This window comes from Mus caroli, unplaced genomic scaffold (genome assembly GCF_978045245.1).
Source record: "Mus caroli unplaced genomic scaffold, Mus_caroli_1 scaffold_5, whole genome shotgun sequence".
Lineage (NCBI taxonomy): Eukaryota > Metazoa > Chordata > Mammalia > Rodentia > Muridae > Mus > Mus caroli.
The window spans coordinates 27436539-27458552 of record NW_028227260.1 but is presented as its reverse complement, the minus strand read 5'-3'; the positions used below and the strand labels follow the sequence as shown (position 1 = coordinate 27458552).

The 22014-nt window shown below is 42.1% G+C and overlaps 1 protein-coding gene across 3 annotated transcripts in view; it reads left to right on the top strand.

Annotated features, from left to right (window-relative positions):
• Positions 1 to 22014, top strand: part of Tmem164 (transmembrane protein 164) — a 149083-nt gene that overhangs the window by 44453 nt on the left and 82616 nt on the right. For all 3 annotated transcript variants that reach the window (XM_029472998.2, XM_021153532.3, XM_021153531.3), the window contains one exon: positions 21172 to 21221. Coding sequence is in view for 2 of the 3 variants with exons in the window: in XM_021153532.3 (XP_021009191.1) it covers positions 21172 to 21221 (50 nt within the window). In the remaining variant the exon portion in view is untranslated. The remainder of the gene's footprint in view (positions 1 to 21171; positions 21222 to 22014) is intronic.

The following is a 22014-nucleotide window of genomic DNA, read 5'->3' as shown; positions in this document are numbered from 1 at the left end:
CTTGCAGTAGGATCCACACCAGGAATTTCACACCACACTGCCTTTTCTCCCTGTAGTGAAGAAACTAGTTAGCAGAGATGTAAAAAAAAAAAAAAAAAAAAAAATATCTTAAGTCCCAAAGCCAATGTGAAGCGCTTGTGAGAGCCACCAGCATCCTTCTCTCTGGTCTCACAAATTCTTTCATGGCTGGTGGTCCAGTAGGATAATAAAGGAGAGAAGCATCCAGCCCTCCAGCTGTATTGGTAGTAATACAGATCTATGTGTACTTCAGACCAGATCCAGTTTGCTCTACCATAGACTCGCTTCTGTGCTCCTTCCTTAGTGGCACCCTGAAGAAACTCTCAGCCAGCCTCGAAGAAACAGGGAGTCTAAAGGAGCTTCCCTTCGACTCACCTGTTCGCTCGCTTCTCTCCCACAGCTGCCAAACCACCAAATTCTCCGTCCATTTGCATCCGTCTCAGTTTCTCCTCATAACACTGCAAAAATACGATCCAGTGTTGGGTACAATGTGAAGCTACCCGTTGTGAAGCAAATGTGGAAAGTGCTGTAATTTGAGGTGGTTTTCAGAAGGCCCCCTTCTGATAAAAAAAGGCTTCTTTTTTTCCTTTCTTTTCTGTCTTTTTTTTTTTTTTTCATTTATGCCTCATTGCATTTCATCCAATTTCAGCCCCTCCCTGCTGGGATTTTTCCTTTTGATATCTGCTTTCTAGAATAGTCCCTGCCTGGGAGAAAAAAAAAAAAAGAAGGGAAAGAAAGAATGAGGAGGAGGAGGAAGAGGAAGAAGGAGAAGGAAAAGGAGAAGGAGGCCATCTCCCCAGCTTTCAATTTGCAGCATACCCAGCCGTTTCATCCCATGCTTTGGGGGCAGAGCACAAGCAGAGGAAGAATCCTTTTCAAAACTCAGGGCCTTGTGGGTTTCATGTTTCATTGTGATCTTCTATCACAGTTGGGTCCAGGAAGAGTGAAGTACCATTGAGGGGTAAATGGATGGTTAGCAACTTCTGCATAGGCTAGAGTCCCTATCTTTTTAAAAACTAAGTTTGGTCAGGAAGACAGCTTTAAGGTTTTAAAGAGCGACTTCCCGTTGCTTTAAGCCTGTTGGGCATCAGTGTGGAGATGACAGTTTGCTTGGGGGAATCGAGCTCGCTTTCTCTCAGAGGACCCTTTTGTTCTCCAGTTTCCTTCTCATTTTTTTCTGCAGCGGTCTTTTATTTCTCTTTTGTTTTCTGCTACCATTGGTTGCAAATCACAGACGATCTATCTTTGTGCTCCTAACTTATTGTCTTGATTACAGACTTGCCTTTGAGGGGAAAATCTTGCTTAAAGACGATTTCTTTTTTAATGTTAATTTTCTCATTTTTATTAGTCCTTTGAGAATTTTGTACATTGTATTTTTATCATATTCAAGTCCTCCTGAATCTACCCCCACTTTTTTCCTTACCCAACTTTGTGTCCTCTTTTGTTTTTTTGTTTTTTGAATTTAGTAAATTCACTTTGTGCTGCCCATATTATATGGTTGATCTACAAGCTGTCTCTCCCTCCTCCAGCAATTATCAATAGCTCCTCAACTAACTTAGGTGGGACTTCATGTCTACCTACTCTCTCCAAGACTATCTGAGGACTCTTTCTCTGAAGGCACTGGGTTGCTTCCTTACTGAGGAGTGGTTGACAGTGATGGCAAAATGGAAGTTACTGAAGATACTTTTAAAATCCTGACATCCAGGCCCCATTGATACGGAAGGATGTTGAGATGTGAATCCCAGGGAATTGCTGTTTTTAAATTAAACTCCAGAGGTAATTCTCACGTTCACTGAAGATTTAGAACCCCACTGAGTTACACAGCCAAGCCTAACAGCCGGGTTCCAGGCAGTCTGAGTCACATATGAGAATTACAAGTAACTTTATTTTTTTATTTTTTATTTATTTATTTTTGAGACAGGTTAGCTTACTGTAGCTCAGCTTGGCCTACAATCTATGAGTTTTCTGTACTGAAATGTTATCAGACAAGCAGCCAAGACTCCTAAAGCTTGACAAGTTAAAGAGGTGTGGTGTGAGCTGACGCTTGTACTTACTACACCCACAGAGGCAACATCCCTTCTAGAATAGCCAGGTACCCAGCAGCCATGGTATCTGGAGTCTAATAACAGTTTATGACATTGTCAGGGATTAAATGAAATCATTCTAGTTGCTTGAAAGATTGTAAGTTTAGCTTTTATTCTCTTGTAGTAATTGTTGTTTCCGAAGGTCAGTCGCTAACCTAGGCCTAGTCCTAGTCCTGGAAGCTTCTAGCCCACTTACAATCTTATCTAGGCCTGGAATGTGTTCAGCCTCTGAGACTTACTGCTGGGTAAATTCACCCTTTCTTGTTCTTTCTGAGCTCTGGCTGTCTGTTTCAACTCGGCTGTTCTGGCTCAAACTCCTCCAGGCTGACTGATTCAATATGGCTTCTCTCTCTCTCTGCCTCTCCTGAATGGCTCTGCTTGGCCTCATACTAACTTTGGCAATAGGTTCTAATCTTTCGGTCCTTCTCATTCTCTGGCTCGTTCTATCTTTACGTGTGTCTAGCTTGTTTTCTCTTCAACCTATCCCTGTAAAACTTTCCTGGTAAAACTGCCTTCTTCCCCTCTCCCTCTCCACTGCTCCCTCTTGTGTTGCCTCTCTTTTCTCATGAGAGTTGGGCAGATCCTATTCTGTCAAATCTTTCTCTGATTCATCACTTTGTCTGCCATTCAATTCAAACATGGGTGCGTCCTTCTACAAACTAACTTTACCTTTATGGTTTGAGATTCCAAGTGTGTATTAAGGGTGTGTCTGTATACCAACCAGAGGGATTAAAGGTGTGTGTTGAGCCATACCACAACTAGAAACTTTTTTTTTTCAGTAAATAACAATCTCAGTGTTAACTGTGATCAAATATCCTGCAAGAGAGTGTATTGCTTGGAATGGTTTGCCCGGAACTGTCTAGGTATTTGAACCTGTCTCATCTTCCAGTCAACTCTCTTCTCATCCTCTCAATGGCATAGTTTTATTTTTCTTTGTTTATTTTTAGGTAGGCTTCCCGTGTAGTCTAAGTTGACTTGGAACTCCTAGTCCTCCTGGCTCAGGTTCCTGGTTGCTGAGATATAAAAATGTGCAGATACACATCCAGCTTGGTTTGAGCTCTGAATGGAGCTAATGAATGTTACCTTGTGTATCTCTCTTTGGCTACTGATGGTTCAAAGGTTCAGTTAAAAGGAAAGAGGCTGGAATGCACAGTTCCCTGTAATGCCTCAACTTGCTAGTTCATTTCCCCAGAAATCCTCAAACTGCTGTCTTGGAAATCTTGACAAATACCAGATATATTGGAAAAACAAAATGTCACAAATACTTAAAAATATTTTCTGACTAGGTGTTCAAGTCCATCCATTTAGTATGTATATAAAATATAGTCTGCAGACACATTGATCATTTAGCAAGTATCTGATGAGCATTTTGTCTGATTCATATACTTTGGACATATGATGTGAGAACCATACACAACCTGCCCTCCAAGAGATGAGGGGTGTTTAACCAAAAGGCAGCTGCCTAGAAGTTAGAAATGCTAGTGGATGTTGTGAAAGAATAATTTCCACACATCATTTCTGCAGTAGTAATGGACGGAATTCTTTTTCATCCCTGGCTTGTGTCCCTCCCCCTCACCACCCTCCTCTCTGTGTATATGCAAGCACATGTGTGTGTATATATGTTTGTGTGCATGCAGCTATGTGCGTGCATTTGTATGGAGACAAGACCTCACTAAATCTCAAGCCCATTGATTGGTAGACTGGCTGTCCAGCAAGCTCCAGGAATATACCCACTCTTCTGTGCCCCTCAGGATTTAGGTAAGTTGTAGGTGAGCGCTGCTTGGCAGCTGTGCATGGAAGCTATCTGTAGTGAGTTTCTTGCCCATAGGAGCTGAGTCCTGCATCTCTCTATGTGTCCATCACACAAACTGCCTCCCTCAATTTTGGGTAGTGGTCATAATATGTTTGGTTGGTTGTATTTTGGTGCGTGGGTCCAACTCGGCCTTGTAGTTGGTAGGCAAGGCCTCTACTAACTGATCTAAATCCACCACCTCTTATTCCGATTTTTCTGATAAGCTTTTTACCTATTGAGTTCTTTCCTGAGTTCTTTCCCTAGTTCTTTGAATCAGAGGTCTGGATGGGAGGTTAGCACCAAAGCCACTGAAGCAAAGGGGAATTCCCACCACAGCTAACTTATTCTGGTTAGAAATTTCTACCTTCTTTTCTAACAGATACCTATCAGAATGAGTTGTCATTGTTGATTTGTCATTGTTGGTTGTGTTATTTACTCCAGAGTGGAAAGTCCTTTGCTGGACATTCTCTTGGCTTTCTGTAGACAGGAGCTATGCTCTGGATCTCTTGTGTACCTAGAACACAAACTGCTACAGGTAATGGGTTATCTTATCCTCTCTTGCTTTGTTCCTTAGGAGTACCACAGGTGATAGAAATTCTTGTAAAAAAAGATTGTGTCTTATTTTAAAATTGTGTGTGTGTGTGCATGTGTGTGTATACCTGTGTGTGCGTGTGAGTGAGTGTGTATGTGTGTGTGTGTATTGTGTGCACATGAGTGTAGGTGTTTGTAGAGTCCAGAAGAGAGATGTTAGATTCCCTGAGGCTGCCATTACAGGCAATTGTGAAGAACCTTTCGCAGGTGAACCTGGGTCCTCTGTAAAAGCATTAAAGTGCTTTTAAATAACTATTGAGCCATCTTTCCAGCCCCGTGGTGGGTGGTTTTATTCTTATTTTAATGCTTTTTTTTTCTCCAGTGCTAGGGACCAAGCCCAGGCAAGAGATCTACTACTGATTAAAATCCTAAAACCCCTATTTCTATTTTCAAAGGTAGAAACAACTTGGCCTCGTGTTTGGGAATGGAGCCTAGGTGGTAGACTGCTTGCCTAGAACACAGAAAACTTGGTTCCTAACTCCAGCACCTCCCAGGGTAGCACACAACTATAACCCCTGCAGATGAGGGGTGGGGCTAGAAGGATTAAAAATTTAAAGATTCAAGATCATCCTTGGCTATATATGGAGTTTGAGGCTAATCTGGAATACATAAAATCTTGTCTCAAAAAGAAAATAAAGAGAAAAAACCCTTAAATAATGGAAAAAGAAGAGAAAGAAGCCTGAAGATGTTAGAAAAACCTCTTTCCTTTGTCTATACATTTCCCACCCCACACCTCAAGCTAAAAACAAAACAAAACAAAACACACATACACACACACACACTCAAAACAGGACAAAACAAAGCAAAAACAGACCCTTCACTAGTGTTTCACGTAATCAGCTAGATCCTTGTTGTCAGAACTCTGAAAATATTCTATGTGCCCGTGACCCTGACCCAGTTGGTCACCTTCCTGCAGGGGGACTGGACACCATCCATCTCTCCTACAGGTTGGCATAGCCTTGGTTACTTCAGAACTCTCTTAAAGTTCCAAGGCATCCAGGTCATTTTGTTGTAAATATTTTTCTGGGATTGAGGTCCAGGTGTCAGCGGGATATTTCTCAAGTGGGTCAGATGGAGGAGGACTCTCTACACTCCCTGGAATATGCAGTTCTCCGTCCCTGGCTGTGCTCTGGCAGTGGTGTACTCTTCTTGCCTGCCACTGTTGTCGGCACTATGGAGAATGGAACAAATTACTTTGTGGTGGAGACAGGAAGTGGTGATAACTATAAACATGACCTTTGCAATTAGGTAGCTTTGGAGACTGAAGTCTGGCTCTTTTGAGACAGGGTGTCATGTAGCCAGGGCAGACTACAAACCTCCCAAGAAGCCAAGGATGACCTTGAGTAGAGTATCACTTATGGCTACTCATAGCCATAAGTGATACTCTACTCATAGTCACAAGTCATACTCTACTCATAAGTGAACACAGTAGCGTCACAACTTAAAGCACACAACTAAAAAAAATCATAGCCTGCACATCTCAGAGGAAAGAAGCATTTTAATATCTTGCTAACTTGTATTTCACAGCTTCCGAAGATGCCGTGCTCTTCTGCATCAAAGGAAGGGTGAGGGATTGATATTGGGGAGGCACCTTGGGATGGTGCATTCCGACTTATGTACATGCTAATGAGCATGCTAAGTTAAGGTCATCATTCAAGGAAAAAAAAATCATGGCAAGAAAGAGTTCCTGCAGAGAAACTGAAGTGATGCTGTAAAGGTGGTGGAACCTTCTGCTCACATCTGGCTTCCATCATCAGTCATCTACAACTGCAGTGGGCTAGGAGGGAGAACACAAAGCCTGAGCCACCCAGACTTGTGCAAAAGCTAAAACAAAGGCCCTAGCTGACTAAGCCTTTCCCCTAAGCCCCGCCCCTGGCAGTATCTGCTTGCTTGTTTCTTTCCTTGTAATCAGAAACAGTCCTCAAGCTTCTTCTGACCAATAGAAAACGTACCGTTGGAGAAGAATTAAAGCAGGTTTCCTCTACTTTTATGCCTACTAATACCTCCATCTCCCAAATTCTGGGGTTACAGTTTACAGGCATGAAATACCACCCCCAATATATCTGTTTTATCTTACCAACTGAGCTATATACATGGCAAAAGATCTGGCTTTTTGAATCAGTAGTATGGTCTTAGGGAAGTTTCTGCTGTGTGGCTCAATTTTTCCCATATGTCTACTGGGACAGGGTTGGGGGAGGGGTTAAATATCACTTAAAGCACAGGATTGCTTTGAGGAATGCTCAAAATAGTACATGTAACATTTTAGCTTTCATATCAGGCACATGTAAAGTGCTTGGTAATGAATAGTTGCTGCTGTTTTTGTTACTAACAACCTTACAATAACAAACATAGTTTTTCTTCGAGTGCGTTTTCTCCTTTTGCAGTTTTAATCACCTCCCGCCAATTGTGATCCAAAAGTATTAAATGGAAACTCCAGAAATGAAGACTTCATATGTTTTTAAAATTGTGTATCATGCCAAGGTGTGAGATGCTTTCTGCTTTGTACTTCTCGGGACACCAATCCATTTGTCCAGTGTTTCATTTGTCTACGCTTATTGTATTTTAATTATTGTGTTTCATTTGTGGTCTTTGATTTGCTACTGTGTCTCACTATTGAACTAAAACCTATCATAACAGGAGAAAAGCACCCTCTAGGATTTGGCAGTCCTTGGCAGTTACAGGTCTTCCCTTGGGAGGGGGATCTTAGAATGAGCTGGCAACTGCTTTTGTGGACAGTACCAATAAGAATAAATGGGTATGGAAGAAAGAAGGTGAAATTTGCGTGGGTATACAAAGAACATTCCAAGAAGAAATAGAATGAAATAAGCAAAATGGAGAAAATGCAGAAGTGGGGGTCTGAAATGATCTGGAGCAGCGACAATTTCTAACATGATTGGATGTCCACCAGGCTGTCTGTCATCATGACAATTATCTCCAGCCCTCTGTGGCTGTCCGTTAAAAGAATCTCTCCTTACTGTATACAGTATAGAAGGATGAGGTTATGGCTCAAGTTGGTTTTTCCAGCTGAGCTTGAGGATCTCTGTGCTTTGGCGGACTTGACATAAGTCCTTACTCTGAAAATTGGTTTGTGGGTTGGGTGTGCCGTTTTTAATGACCTCAGGGGCTGAGCAGTAAACACTATGGCCTGTAGATGGGTTGATGCTGAGACAGATCTGTACAGAGATGGTAACACTGGCTTAGCCATTTCTGATGGCAAAATTCCTCTAGCCTAATTTCAGAGTAGTTGTTTTCTAATCTCAAATCACTTGAACAGCCCATGGGAGGAAAGCCCAGGTAGTGACAGGTAGGCGATAGAGAATTGTCTCATTTTGTTTATCAGTCATGCCTTTGTTGTATGACCTGAATGTGTTTTGCTTTCTCCATTGCTGCAGAGACATCAATAACAATTTGGGGGGAGTTCCTGGTTTCTGAGTCCATGTACAAAACTTACCATCCATCCTTTCTTCAAGACTTTCGCTGCCATGTCTTTTTTTTCTTTTTGGAACAGGATTTTACTGTGTTATCCAAGCCGGTGGATCTCCATGTATAGCCCAGGCTGGTCAGGTGCTCCTGAACCTCTTGGCTCAGCCTCCCGAGTGCTGGGATTCCTGGTTTGTACCACAATGCCCAGCTTATCTTCATGATAGACTTTGGAAGTAATATTGTATAATTTTTCTCAAGTGCGCGTTCTTTTTTAGGCTTTATTCCCAAATTCTAGGTGTGTTTCCATGAAGGGCCTCCAGGAACAGCTATGTACTGCACAACCCTAGGAGGGGGTGCCATTCACATAGAGTATAATTGAATGGCGCCACTAGGGTTGTGCAGTGTACAGCCTACACAACTATACACGGCGATCCTGGCAGAACATTCTAATTAATAATGTATTAGCACTGTCTTCATCGAGGGTGTGGTCTGGGGAACAAATATAGGGTGGTATGATTCGGAAGTGTTCCCAAGGGGCCTGAAACAGAAGCTGCTGCTGTAACCAGGAAAAGAGAGAGAGAGAGCAGGGGGGAGGGAGGGAGGGAGGGAGGGAGGGAGGGAGGGAGGGAGTGGTGGTGGGGTTATTATTCTCTGTCAGAGACTGTCAATCAAATGGGAAGTATATTTAAAGTATATTTACCTTTCTTTGTGCAGCAAATAATGTTTTGAGGGTTTACTATGTAAGTGCTGAAGTGTGGAGAAGGGCTGGCATAAGAGAGCTTTGGCACTGGGCCTTGTGAAGGAAGCTGGGTTGAAACCTATAAGGATAGGTAAGAGAATTCCCCTGGGTGGGGGGTAGTGGAAGGAAATATGGAGGTTGGGGGTGAATGAGTAACGATAAATGGTGTATCTTGGCTATATAGGAATGCATGTGAAGGGGATGGGGAGCAATCAGTGTTGTGGAGGATCAAGTGATGAAGGTGGTAACTTGATTGTTAAATGGAAGCCTTTGCCTCTATTCACCAACTACATACAGAGCAGCTCTTCCAAGTGTGTGGCCTTTAAAAGCAGCTTTATTGAGATCTATTCACACACTCTATAAAGCACGCACTTGAAGTTTGAGTTCATTGTGGTGGTGGTGGTGTATTCCTGGTGTATTCCTGTAATCTCAACACTTGGAAGACCAAGGCAGGAGAATTGAGAGCTCACTACCTGCCTGGGGTACAAGAGTGGGACCCTGTCCCAAATAGAAATAAGTGAGTGAGTATCTAAATAAAGTACACACTTGAATGCTTTTCAGTACATTCATATGGATATGTAACTGTCACTGTAATACAGTTTAGTACGTTTTCAAGAACTCGTCGAAGAAATTCCATGCCATTAGCTCTCAACTTCCTATGTTCTTCCTATACATCTTCAATGCCCCCAGAGTGTTTTTAACTATAGATTTGCCTGTTTTTGACATTTCATATAAATAAAGTTATACCATGTCTTTTGTGTGTTTTTTTTCATTGTGTGTGTGTCTGTAATTACATGGTTTTTCTTCTTGCAGTGCTGAGGATCAAACTTCGTCTCATTCATGCTAGGCAAAGGGCCCTTTTACTTTGCCTCACCCCTAGACCTTGGTATGACATTGTTAAGGTTCATTAATGCTGTAGCATGTATGTTGGTACTTCATTTGTTTTAATCCAATGTAATATTGTCTGCTTTGGATAGGTATATTCTGTGTATCTTTTTATTCAGTGATGAGCATTGTAATTAATCCTCTCTTTTGGCTATTAAGAATAATGATATTTTAACCTCTATTAGATTTTGGGTAGGCATATGTTCTCCTTTTTCTTGGCTATAGAAGTAGGATTAGGGGCTAGCAGAGATTAAGAGCACTGGCTACTTTTGCAGGGGACCCAGGTTCAATTCCCAGCACCCATTTGGAGGCTCACAATCATCTGTAACTACAGTTCCAGAGGATCTGCTGCTGTCTTCTGGCCTTCCTGGTAACCACACATGCATGTAGTGCACAGATATACGTGTAGACAAAACTCCCAGGCACATAAAATAATAGAACAAAATTAATAAAGAAGTAGAATTGTTGGATCATGTATATGATAACCATGTTTAACCTCTTGGAGGGATTATCAAGCTATTTTCTAAAATGGCCACACTGTACTATATCCCTACTAATAGTATTGGAGGACCTCAACTTCTCCATCTTCTGTTGAATACTAATAATTGTTATTTTAAAAACTGATATGATGTGTGTGTGTGTGTCTGTGTTCAGGTGTGTAGTGTGCATGTATGTCTGCTTATTTATGTGAATGAATGTATATGTGAGTGCAGGTGTGTGCAGGTGCCACTGTTACTATTTGGAGGTCAGTGGACAACCATAAGTGTCATTTCTTGCCTTCCACTCAGTTTGAGACATAACTTCTTGTACCTTGTACACTGGGCTAGCTGGCCTACCAGCTTTTATGGATTCTCCTGACTCTACTCCCTATCTTGGTGTAAGTGTGCAGGATTACCTATGCATACTCCTGCATCCAAGTTAATGTAGGCCTCCGGGATCCCAACACAGTTCCTCACCCTTTCAAGGGCCCTGTATACTGGCTCATCTTGGTGCTGATAGTGCCTATATGCTGTTGTTCGGAGAGCTACTTCATTGTGGGTTTAATTTGCATTTCCCTGATGTTTAGTGGCATTGAACATCTTTTTATGTACATATGGACCATTTATATATTTTCCTTGGAGCAGTGTCTATTTAAACATTTAGCATATCTCCTCTTTGGATTTTTCTTCTTTCTGCATTTTATTTTACAATACATAGTTGCACTATTATCTCCTGTTGACCTCAAACTTGCATTTCTGTGGTGTTAAAACTATAGACACTATACCACTATGCTGAGCCTTAAGCTTACTTTTCAAATTGGCTTGTCTTTAAAAGGTATTATACTGATTTATGTGTGTTTGAATGTGCATATGTGTACATACATGTGTGGAGGTCAGAGGGCAACTTGCTGGAGTCAGTTTTCTGCTTCAAGCATTTGTGTCCCAGGGATTGGACTCAGATTTTAGTTTTGTCAGCAGATCTTTATAGACCTGGATACTCCATCATTGTCATATCCATGGCCTACAGCAGCATCACAACCATCTATTTGTTTCTCAATACCCTTTGAAATTCAAAATATTTTAATTTTTGAAAAGTCCATTTTACATTTTCTATTGTTTCCCAAGTTTTTAGTATAATTTAAATTTATTCTTTGAAAATTTTCATATATGTTGGGCTGGGTAGATGGCTCAGCAGAATACTGGCTACTCTTCTAGAAGACCTGGGTACAGTTCCTAACATCCATGTAGCCACTCACCACCATCTGTGACTCTAGTCCCAGGAAATCAAATGTCATCTTCTGGTGTCTATGGTCATAGGTGGGGTACAACTGCCTGTAACTCCACCTCTAGAGGACCTGATGGCTTTGGCCATTTCGGGTACCTGTATTTATATGCATATACCCCTCCCCACCACATAATTTAAAATAAAATCTTCAAAGAGAAACATTATATATGTGTACTTTGTGTAGTTGGTCATACTCAACGTTCCCCCTCACCCTGCAACTTCTTCCAGATCCCTGCAAGTCTCTTCCCCATTTAATGTCTTTTTTTTTTTAATCCGAGACAAGATATCACTATTGTTTTCTCTGACTGATGTAGAACTCACTGTGTAGACCAGGCTAGCCTCAAATTCAGAGGTATCCCCTTGCCTCTGTCTTCTGAGGGCTGGAACTAAAGGTAAGCACCACCAAGCCTGGCTTTAAAAATGACCCACTTAGTCCAGCTAGAGCTGTCCATATGTACTTGGGTGTGGGGCTCTCCAATAGAGCATGGACAACCTAGTGCCTATATCTGTAGAAAAGTTGCCAATAGTGCCTTAGGGCGAGGGTTCAGAGAACTTTTTCCCTGATGATTGTGTTTTGATGTCATATCATATCATAGATATGTCATATCATTGTCAAATCCAACGCATTGACACATTCCTGTTTTTCACACACTTTATAAGTTTGGCTCTCACAGCTGCTTTGACTTTGAGTAAGGTGGTCCATGGTCATTGGCTACATTCTTTCTACCTTTAAATGTTCTTTTCATTCCTGTTGAAATCTGTTGTGAAGGTTTATTTTTAAGATTCTCAGTTCTGTCTCTTCATCTGTGTGTCTCTGATGTAGAGGCCAAACTGCTTTGGTTCCTGTTGCTTTGGTTGGAGTTTTGTAGCCAGATACTGTGAGTTTTACTTGCTCTTCTTTTACAGGTTGTTTTGGCTATTATTGTCATGTGAACTTGAGGATCAGCCTGTCACTCTCTGCAGTCCCCAGGATTGTGATAAGAACTGCAGCAAATCTGTCATCAGAAATTCTTAAGGAGTGTAATGTGACCAGATACTGTTTCAAGAGTAGAAATATGGCAGTACATTGAACTAGGGGAAAGAGGGACAGATGGTGGACACCTGGAGGTTAGTAAGGAAAAGTTACTTAGCTAGGATAGGAACAAAAGTAGGAAAAGATATTGAGGATGGACTCCAGGCCCACTCAAAAGGGTGAAGTAGCAAAATGCCAAACCTCAGGGAGTGGCTACATTTGAGGATAGGAGGCATCAGAATAGCTCTGAGGTTTGAAGAGAAGTTGATTGGTTAGCTAACAGATTCTTTCCCCCTCTCCTCTCCTCTCCTCTCCTCTCCTCTCCTCTCCTCTCCTCTCCTCTCCTCTCCTCTCCTCTCCTCTCCTCTCCTCTCCTCTCCTCTCCTCTCCTCTCCTCTCCTCTCCTCTCCTCTCCTCTCCTCTCCTCTCCTCCCCTCCCCTCCCCTCCCCTCCCCTCCCCTCCCCTCCCCTCCCCTCCCCTCCCCTCCCCTCCCCTCCCCTCCCCTCCCCCTCCCCTCCCCCTCCCCTCCCCCTCCCCTCCTTTCCTTTCTTCTCCTCTACCTCCTCATTCTTTTTTCCCCTCCTTCTTCCTTCTTTCTTTTATTAATGACAGGGTCTCTCTTGTATGTAAAACTTATTGTACTGGAACTCACCATGTAGACCAGGCTGACTTAGAATTCCCAGAGATCCATCTGCTTCTGCATTTCAAGTGCTGGGATTAAAGGTGTACAGTATCATCCCAGCTCTTAATTTTGTTTTTAAAAATGATTACAATTTATAGAAAGGTTGCAAAGATATATGGTAGATGTCCTGTACACTTGCCACCCCCCGCTTCTAGTGTTAGCATCCCGGTGTAATTATAGTACAATGCCAACGCTATTAGTGTTGGCATAGTATTTATAACGAAGCTGTACACTCTGTTCAGGTCCCACAGTCTTTCCACAAACCTCCTTTTGCTTCTCCAGGATCCAATCTAGAGTCTCATCATCCCAAGTGGCTCTGTCACTTCAGTCTCTTCTAAGCCTCTATAGTCTTCCCATTCTCTTCTCTGACGCTGGAAGTTTTGGAGAGTACTGGTCAGTTTCTATGGAAAAGTTCTTCATGTTTTGACTGGGATTATGTAATTTGAGTCAGATTTTCACCAACATGACATATTCTTCTTTCTCTGTCACAAGAGGTACACGATGACGCATCTCGATAATGTGATGCTGGATGTGATTTCTGCTTAGGGTGCTTTCTGTCAGGCTTTCCCAAGGTAAATGACTATTTTAGAAATGGTATCAGTTTTCTTACTAGCTACTGTGTCTTTCAGTGCTTCTTGCCTGTAGCAGTTACGGCTGCAGTGTTGGCCGATTGGCAAGTTTTTGTTTCTCTCATCTCTTCTACCTTTCTTAGTGGGAAACCTACCATATGGAAGGATGAGACCATTGCTCCTATTTACAAAAGTTGAATAGACAGGGAAGGAAGGTAACACGATTTAGGCATGCCACATTAGACACGCCTGTATACCATCTGCATGCCAATCTCCAGGAAGAATTGGGTACTCACATGAAAACAGCAGTTGAAGCTGTGACAGGGCAACTGTGGGCCACTTGTGTGTCATAATTCTTTCCCTTTAGAGATGCAGGAATGGAGGTTCAGTAAAAAAATCACAGCACATCCTCACCAGGAAGCCACGTTGGTGATGGCCTTGATTGTAGTGCTGTGGCCTTGTTCAGTGGCTCATTATTGGAAGGCAGCATTAATAACCAGATCCGAGCTTTCATTTACTGTGCCACTATGTGCAACTGTGTGTGACAATAGAGAGCCATTTAATATCCCAAATTAAATGAATCTAATCCCAGGCTGTTGGAGTAGAGGGGTGTGAGGGAGGGTGTCTGGAGTTATTGGAGAAGACTTGGTGGAAAACTTGCCTTGCACTTTAGTGGAATTCACAGTCCAAGGACAAGGGAACGGGATATCCAATGAGGATGACACTCTTCATAGGTCACACTGAAGTTACATTACGCCATCCACTGAACTCAGTAATCCAGCATTCAATTTTGACACCTACTCTATGAGATAGTACTATTGTAATCTCCATTTCACAGATGAGGCATGAAGTAGAGTGATAAGGTATTGCTGGTATAGTTCACTTTAGGAATGGATTTTTCCCATAGAAATCAGATGTATAGCTACTAATAAGTATTTAGGGCGGGCTCTGCTAGGTATTGTGACAAATACATTTGCTTGTTTTATCATGTTTGAACCTCTCTGAATCCCTGTAAGATATAGGTCCTATTTTCAATCCTGTTTTACAGATTAAAAAATAATTCCTCTTCTCTCTCTTCTAAAGCCACAGGACTAATGAGTGTTAGAATCAACGTATCCATCCAAGTTTGCCTTGACCAGAAAACCTGTACATAAGCAGTATCCCAGCATCTAGGAGCCTGAGGCAGGAGGATTATGAGTTAGAGACTAACCTGGGCTGTTTTGTGTGATCCGGAAAATTAAAAACAACAGCAACAACAACAAAAACCGAGCCTTTTAATCTGGGTGTATTTGCCAGTTGTACCAGAAAACACTGTTTGGGAGCCTGGGAGTGGCTATTGTTTGAGTATGGTCATTGCTAAACATGCCTTTCCACTTTTTATTCCACACACCTGTAGTTGGCCAGACAATCCTAATAATTTTTCAGAGATCACTCAAAGCAGGTCACAGTCTTGTCCTTCAAGTCTCTGTGCTTATTCCCATGTATCCAGTTGTTGAGAGAAACTTCTTTGTAAGCTTTTGGTTTTTTTGTTTTGTTTTTGTTTTTGTTTTTCGAGACAGGGTTTCTCTGTGTAGCCCTGGCTGTCCTGGAACTCACTCTGTAGACCAGGCTGGCCTCGAACTCAGAAATCCACCTGCCTCTGCCTCCCGAGTGCTGGGATTAAAGGCGTGCACCACCAAGCCCAGCTTTTCTTTTCTTTTTTTTTTCTTTGTAAGCTTTTTAAATTGATGAAAATGGTAAATTCTTAGAAAGAAGTAAACTGGGAGGGCTGGTTCGAGGACTTGGCCTTCAGCCATGGGTATGTTATATGGGAGTTTCCCAGGGGAAATGATATTAAGTCTGCATTTGCATAGTAAATCAGAAATAGTTATAAGATGGAAAGGTTTCCTGGGAGACCATTCTGGAATAGTTTGTAGGACTACCAAAGGCAGTTTCTTGGTGTTGCAGATTGATCAATTGATTGATTTAGGACAATGTTTCTATATTATTTCCTTTTCTATTGCTGTGATAAAACACTGGGACCAAGGTAGTTCATGGAAGAAAGAGTTTATTTGGGCTTATGGTTCCATGGGGACTAAGAGTCTTTAATGTCAAAGGAAACCGAGGGCTTACATCTTGAATCATAAACCAGAAGCAGAGATAGAGAACTGGCAGTAGGTGAGGCTTTTTGTTAAATCTCAAAGACTGCGCCCAGTGACATAATTCCTCCAGCAAGGCCACACCTCGAAAATCTCCCCAGACAGTGGCATCAAATTGAGACCAAGGGCTCAAATTTCTAGGACTATGGAGGACATCTTTTTCAAATCACCAGCTTCCAGCTTCACTCTATCGTTGACACTGCCTTCAACTTCACTACAAACCTAGACTGGCCTGGAATGCATCCTTCTCTGTTTCTCTCATCCTGGGATTACAGTTGTGAGCTACCACACTGGCTAGTATTGTAGATTTAAAAATTAAAATTAAAACTGTAAAAAATATTAGGAAAACAATAGGTTTGTCATTTTATAATCCCAGAGATGTAAAAGGGTTTTAAAATATTATGTTAGAGATAGAAGCCATAAAAGAAACTATATATATATATATATATATATATATATATATACAATATTATATATATATATATATATATACGTATATGACATTGTATTGGGTACTATGAGTAATTTAGAGATTGTTAAAAATATAGGAAAACAAAAATAGATGATATGTAAATTCTATGGGATATTATATAATGGAGTTGACCATCCCCACATATGGGGATCTGAAAGGGGTCTTAGAAGCAATTCCACATGGCTTGGGAGGATTGACTAGTTCTATTTCTGTGGACCTAGTAAGTCTCCTGTAACTGGAGACTGGTAAAGGAACTGGGTAAATTATTGAATGGGCATGTAATTGAGTATGGTGAAGCTGCTAGAGATTAGGCTGTAGATGGAGCTGGAGAGATGACTCTGCAGTTAAGAGCTGGCTGCTGCTCTTGCAGAAGACCTGGTTTAATTCCCGGCACCCACATGGTGGCTAATAACCTGTCTATAACTCTAGCTCTTGGGAATCTAATGCCATCTTCAGGATACAGTTCGCAAAATGCATATTTAGATGATCGATGGAGGCTGGAGCACAGATGCTCTTATCTGCTGTGCTTTCCTTTAGGCATTGGCCAGCCTTGGAAGGATTTCAAATGGCACAGCAGAGTGGCATTGTAGATAAATCCTTCTTGTAACATTGTACCTGGTGGTGGTATATAGGGAAGAGATTGTCACAGTAGTCCAGAAAGATGATGAGGGCATGAAGGCATGGACAGGAGGAGTGAGTAGAGCTCCAGGAAAGACTTTGCACAACCCAGGAATTTGATCTTCCCTGTGTGAGTGTTACCCACTTCCTATGTTAAGTAACTCACATGCATGTGTTCTTAGGAATCCTAAGATATCTGGTGTCTTCATTGAAAGCAAAACAAGGAAAACTGGAGCCAGAGGTCTAGGACCTAAACGCTTGTGTGCTAGGCTACATGTCAGTCTCAGTGGCTCTTACATCATTTCCACTTGATGGCGTTCAACCATGTCCCTTCAGTGCTTAACTGGCCTTTGGTAAATGTGGGGGCTAAGATAATTGGGGGCATGAATGGGGAGTAGGAAAAATAATGGTTGAGAGGATGGGGAGCTGGGGGTGGTGGTGGTGGTACCTAGAACTATAGTGGCTAAGAGATAGAACATGAACTGTGACAGCAACCAGGTAACGGAAAAAGTTAAATGTACTGATTACTGGGCTGGACTTGTATGGTGGGGGGTGGGGTGGGGTGGGGTGGCGGGGGTCATGGGGAATTAAGACTTCTTTTTAATAGCATCTGGGCATTTTTTTTTTTTTTTGGAATGACTAGCCACAAAGAACTCAGTTTTATAAGGCTTTGTGAATCACATGTAACCACCAGACCTCGGGCTGAGATGAGTTTGAGCTAAAATGAGCTTGTGTGGGCATTGCTGGATCTGTGTGGTGGGCTGCCCTGTTGGGTGTGTTTTGATATATCTCATGGTGATCAAAATAGATCTCACGAATGTATGGTAGTACTGGCATAAAACTATTGGGGTGTTCTCTGTGTGAACACAGTGACCAGGCAGGCCTATAGGGGCAGGACGAGCGTAGGTGGCAAGTACATTGAATTGAGTTTTTATTAGAAATGCTTTTCCTCAGTCTCTTCATCTGTGAATTGGGGTTAAATAACTTGGCCCCACCTGTGTTAGGATGTGTTGGTTCTCTGTAGTACCATTCTGCTTGCTCCCCAGTTTTGCTCTTTGCTTCAGGGGCTGAGCTGTTTGGTATATGGATAGAGAGTCGGTGCTGAGATATGTTGGCATCTGTTCTCATGTCTCATCTTTTGTGTTTGTACTTCTAGGTGTCTTCTGTTTGCAGCTCAAGAAATGCTTTAGTTTTCCATCTGGCAGTGTAAAACATATGCTGTCAAAAATTTGGAGGTGTCTGGAGCCATCCAGTGAAGGAGACAAGGACAGAGAAGGCAAGGCTAGGGATGCTTGGGCTAATAGGTTAAGATGTTATTTTTATAATGCATGATCGAAGAAGGGTGATTAGAGTTGTAACCTTAGCCCGACTAAAAGGTTCAATTTCAGAAATCTTTCTAGTGGCTGAAGGAAACTGGGTTTCCTAGAAATGGAAGGAGTTGAATATTGAGGTGGTTTTTTTGTTGTCTGTTTGCTTGTTGTTGTTGTTGCTAATGTATTCACTGTATTTGACTCAAAGGTTGTTTGTCAGCACCCCCGCCCCCCAAATCCTCCATCTTGGTGATAGGTATAGACAGGCAAGGTGAGAAAGGTGGGAATGTCAGAAAATTGTGGCCCTGTGAAAGTAACTGTTGGTGAGCTCATGTAGAATGATGACTAGATTAGCTAGCTGTCTCTGAATGGTGGAGTGGATTGAAACTGGAGGCTTAATCCTGATAGTAAGTTCCTGAACATCTGCTGCACAGAAGGACAGAACTAGTCAAACACCCATGTACTTGTCCCCTCTAGGCTGCCCACACAGGAAAGTAAGACTTCATTCATTCTGAGGCTCTCTTGCATTTTTAGTTTCTGTTTGGCATGTTGCAAGTGTCTGGGTATTTCAGAAGCCGAGGAAGGCTGCTGGCATGACTCTCTGGGGGGTACTCCAGATGAACTGGAGACCTTTCCGAGGTGGTTGGGGCATGGCATGCTCTCTGTACTATAGCTTCAAAGTATAAGCTTTGGTGGGTCTGATGCTTGGTTTGTGCAGTCTCCAAATTGGTCCTTTGCCTAAGGTGAGTAACCTTCCTACTGTGTCTGGGGTAAAAAAAAACACCAGCTTCATTTAATTCTTTCTTGAACTTCTCCTGAGGGCCAGACAAGGGTGTGGGGAGGAACTAATATTTGCAGAGTCAAAATTTCAAGTACACAATCCTTATTTAAAATGAATAGAGTTAAATGTAGTTCAGAAAATCAGCTTGGTTTTGGGTGTTTTAAAACAGCAACACAATGGATATCTTCCATGTACTCCCAGTGGGGTCTGGGGCAGCACCTCATGTAAAGATATCTAATTTCTGTGTGAAATACATGGAAATTCCCCATAAGCAGAGTAAATAAAGTGAGATTTACTTCCTTTCAAATAACACAGTTATTTGGACAAACACACTGTCTTAGTCAGGGTTTCTATTCCTGCACAAACATCAGGACCAAGAAGCAAGTTGGGGAGGAAAGGGTTTATTCAGCTTACACTTCCATACGGCTGTTCATCACCAAGTAAGTCAGGACTGGAACTCAAGCAGGTCAGGAAGCAGGAGCTGATGCAGAGGCCACGGAGGGATGTTCTTTACTGGCTTGCCTCCTCTGGTTTGCTCAGCCTGCTCTCTTATAGAACCAAGACTACCAGCCCAGAGATGGTCCCACCCACAAGGGGCCTTTCCCCCTTGATCACTAATTGAGAAAATGCCTTACAGTTGGATCTCATTTCCTCAACTGAAGCTCCTTTCTCTGTGATAACTCCAGCTGTGTCAAGTTGACACACACAACCAGCCAGTACACACACGGTTTCTGTTTTAGAACCCGTTGAATTTGAGATTGACCAACAGAGGATTGTGGACCCGAAATTATCATTGAGGTTGCACTTTAATCAAATTGACTCACAAGAGAAAAGGCATGGGGTGGGCACTGGTAGCTGACTGTTTCCGTGGAGGGGTTCTCTGATGGGGTAAGAGGGTTGATGCGTTCCAACTGGTGTTCTTAAGACACTGTCTTTTCCATACTTCCTTTTTCTCTTAGCAGGAATGCTAGCTGCCAAGCAGATGTCTTTCACATAGTATAGACTATATTCTCAGTGTAGACTCCAAGTGACTAGAAGAACAAAGCACACGTATTTGGCAAAGCCGACAAGCCCATAATGCAAATTATCAGCGTTTTCAGGGACAACTACTGATGATGTTTTTTAAACCACACAATGAAATCAGTGTGTATAAAAGAACCCTGCAAACATAAGGTTTAGGCATTGGTTAGTCCTCAGTCCCATGGAATGCCTCTGGCCCTCAGAGTAGTTTAGTCTAAGAGCAAACACACAGCATGGAATGGCTGACCTCATGCCATCTGGAACTGTTGTTCAGCATGCACATGTGGTGAGGGGAGGTCTCAGGGTTGCAGATCAGGGTGCTATATCTGAGAATCTAGGAATCGCATGGTTAGCAAATTTTATAAAGGCTGTTTTGGCCTTAATGGCAGTTGGAGACCAAACTGCAGGTCTTCGCAGCCTGGAGTCCAGGCCTGTGTCACCCCTAAGTTCAGGGAGCTGATAAACCTATTCAAATGATAAGATTCTTTTGGCTTCCATTATTCCTGTCATGATAACAGCACTTTAGAAAAATCACTTGGATAGACATGTGTAGCAACAAACAAAATCCAAGTGGGGTTTAGAGTCGAGGGTGGCAGTTTGTTAGAGTTGTAGGGAAATTCAGAATGCCCAGTTACATCCAATTTTCACATAAAAATCAAGCAATGTTTTAATAGAAATATGTTTCATGCAACACTTCCAGCCTACTTACACAAAAATGTTATTCATTGTTTCTCTGGAATTGCAATTTAACTTGGTGTCCTGTATTTTCATGTACTAAATTTGGCAGCTCTGGGTATTGATAAGCCCACCTACCCTCATGGGAGGCAAACCAGATGGAATTCTGTGTGCATGGTCCACGTGCAGAGTCTATTTTTACCTGCCCTGGGTTAAAGCTTCAAAGACTGGCTACTTATGGCATATTGAAGTTGAACTACTGAAAATTCTTCTCTCTCTCTCTCTCTCTCTCTCTCTCTCTCTCTCTCCCTCAACACACACACACACACACACATATATTGAAATACTGAAAATTCTACTCTCTCTCTTACACACACATAGACACACACACACAAATACAAATGTACTTTGGTAAACTATGTTTTCTTTGTAACTATACAAATTTTAACCAACAACAACACATAAATCTTACCTTTTCTATCTTTTTAAAAATTTTTTTGTTTTAAAGTTTTTGTTTTTAAAAATATTATTAAAGCAGCACCAAGTCGCTGTGGTGAGTGTTTGGCTTTCTAACCATTCTTAATTCTTCCATTGCAGATCTTCCTCCTGGCCTGTCCCCCATGTCCGGGAGCTACCGTCATCTTCAAGTAAGAGAAAGTTGTATTTTACTCCATGGGCCTTCCTTTTCAGGCAGTTCTTTGTATTTGATGACCAAGGATGGTGTGGTGTCAAGCCTGTGGCCTGTACTGCGTGGTCCCTTGGCCTTTGATGAGGCATAAATCCCTGTTAGGATCCACTGAAGTATCCTATACATGTTGTATGTGGGTTATAGCTGTTGTTGAGCTCTGGGAAATCACACTGAACCTATATTCGTGATTACACAGCTAAAACAGGGTGGCATGGCAGCTTGTTGTCCTGCTTAAATTCCCTTGGGAGCTGCTGGAGGCCACATAGCTTCAGTCCATAGCCTCCACTATCTATCTCTTCATTGAGAATGTGCTATCGAAGGCCTTTGTTCCTGTGTCTTTATGGCCACTTTTCTTTCAAGTGCAAAATGAAGTGACAGGGATTCTGGGAATTTAACAGGGCTATATACCTGCTGCACAGGGTTCTACTAGTCAGCCATATCCGTAACCCTATTAATCCCAAGTTTCTTTAAAATATCAGCGAGCATTAAATCCATTAAAGTATACTCAAGCAAACCATGTTTCTCTGAAGGCAGGATTACTTAAATTAAATTAGTAAGAGTCCCAGAACCCTCATTTTAGCCATGAGTTGTGATCACCTCCCTCATCAGACCTTTTATTAGAGTTGCTAATTCGAAGGTAAATGGGCTGAATTAATTTCCTCTCCCCCAGGCCCACCCCCATGTTGGAGCTATTTGTGAATAGTGAAATGGCCAGAGGGAGGGAACAGGAAGTAATATGCCTAGCAGATGCT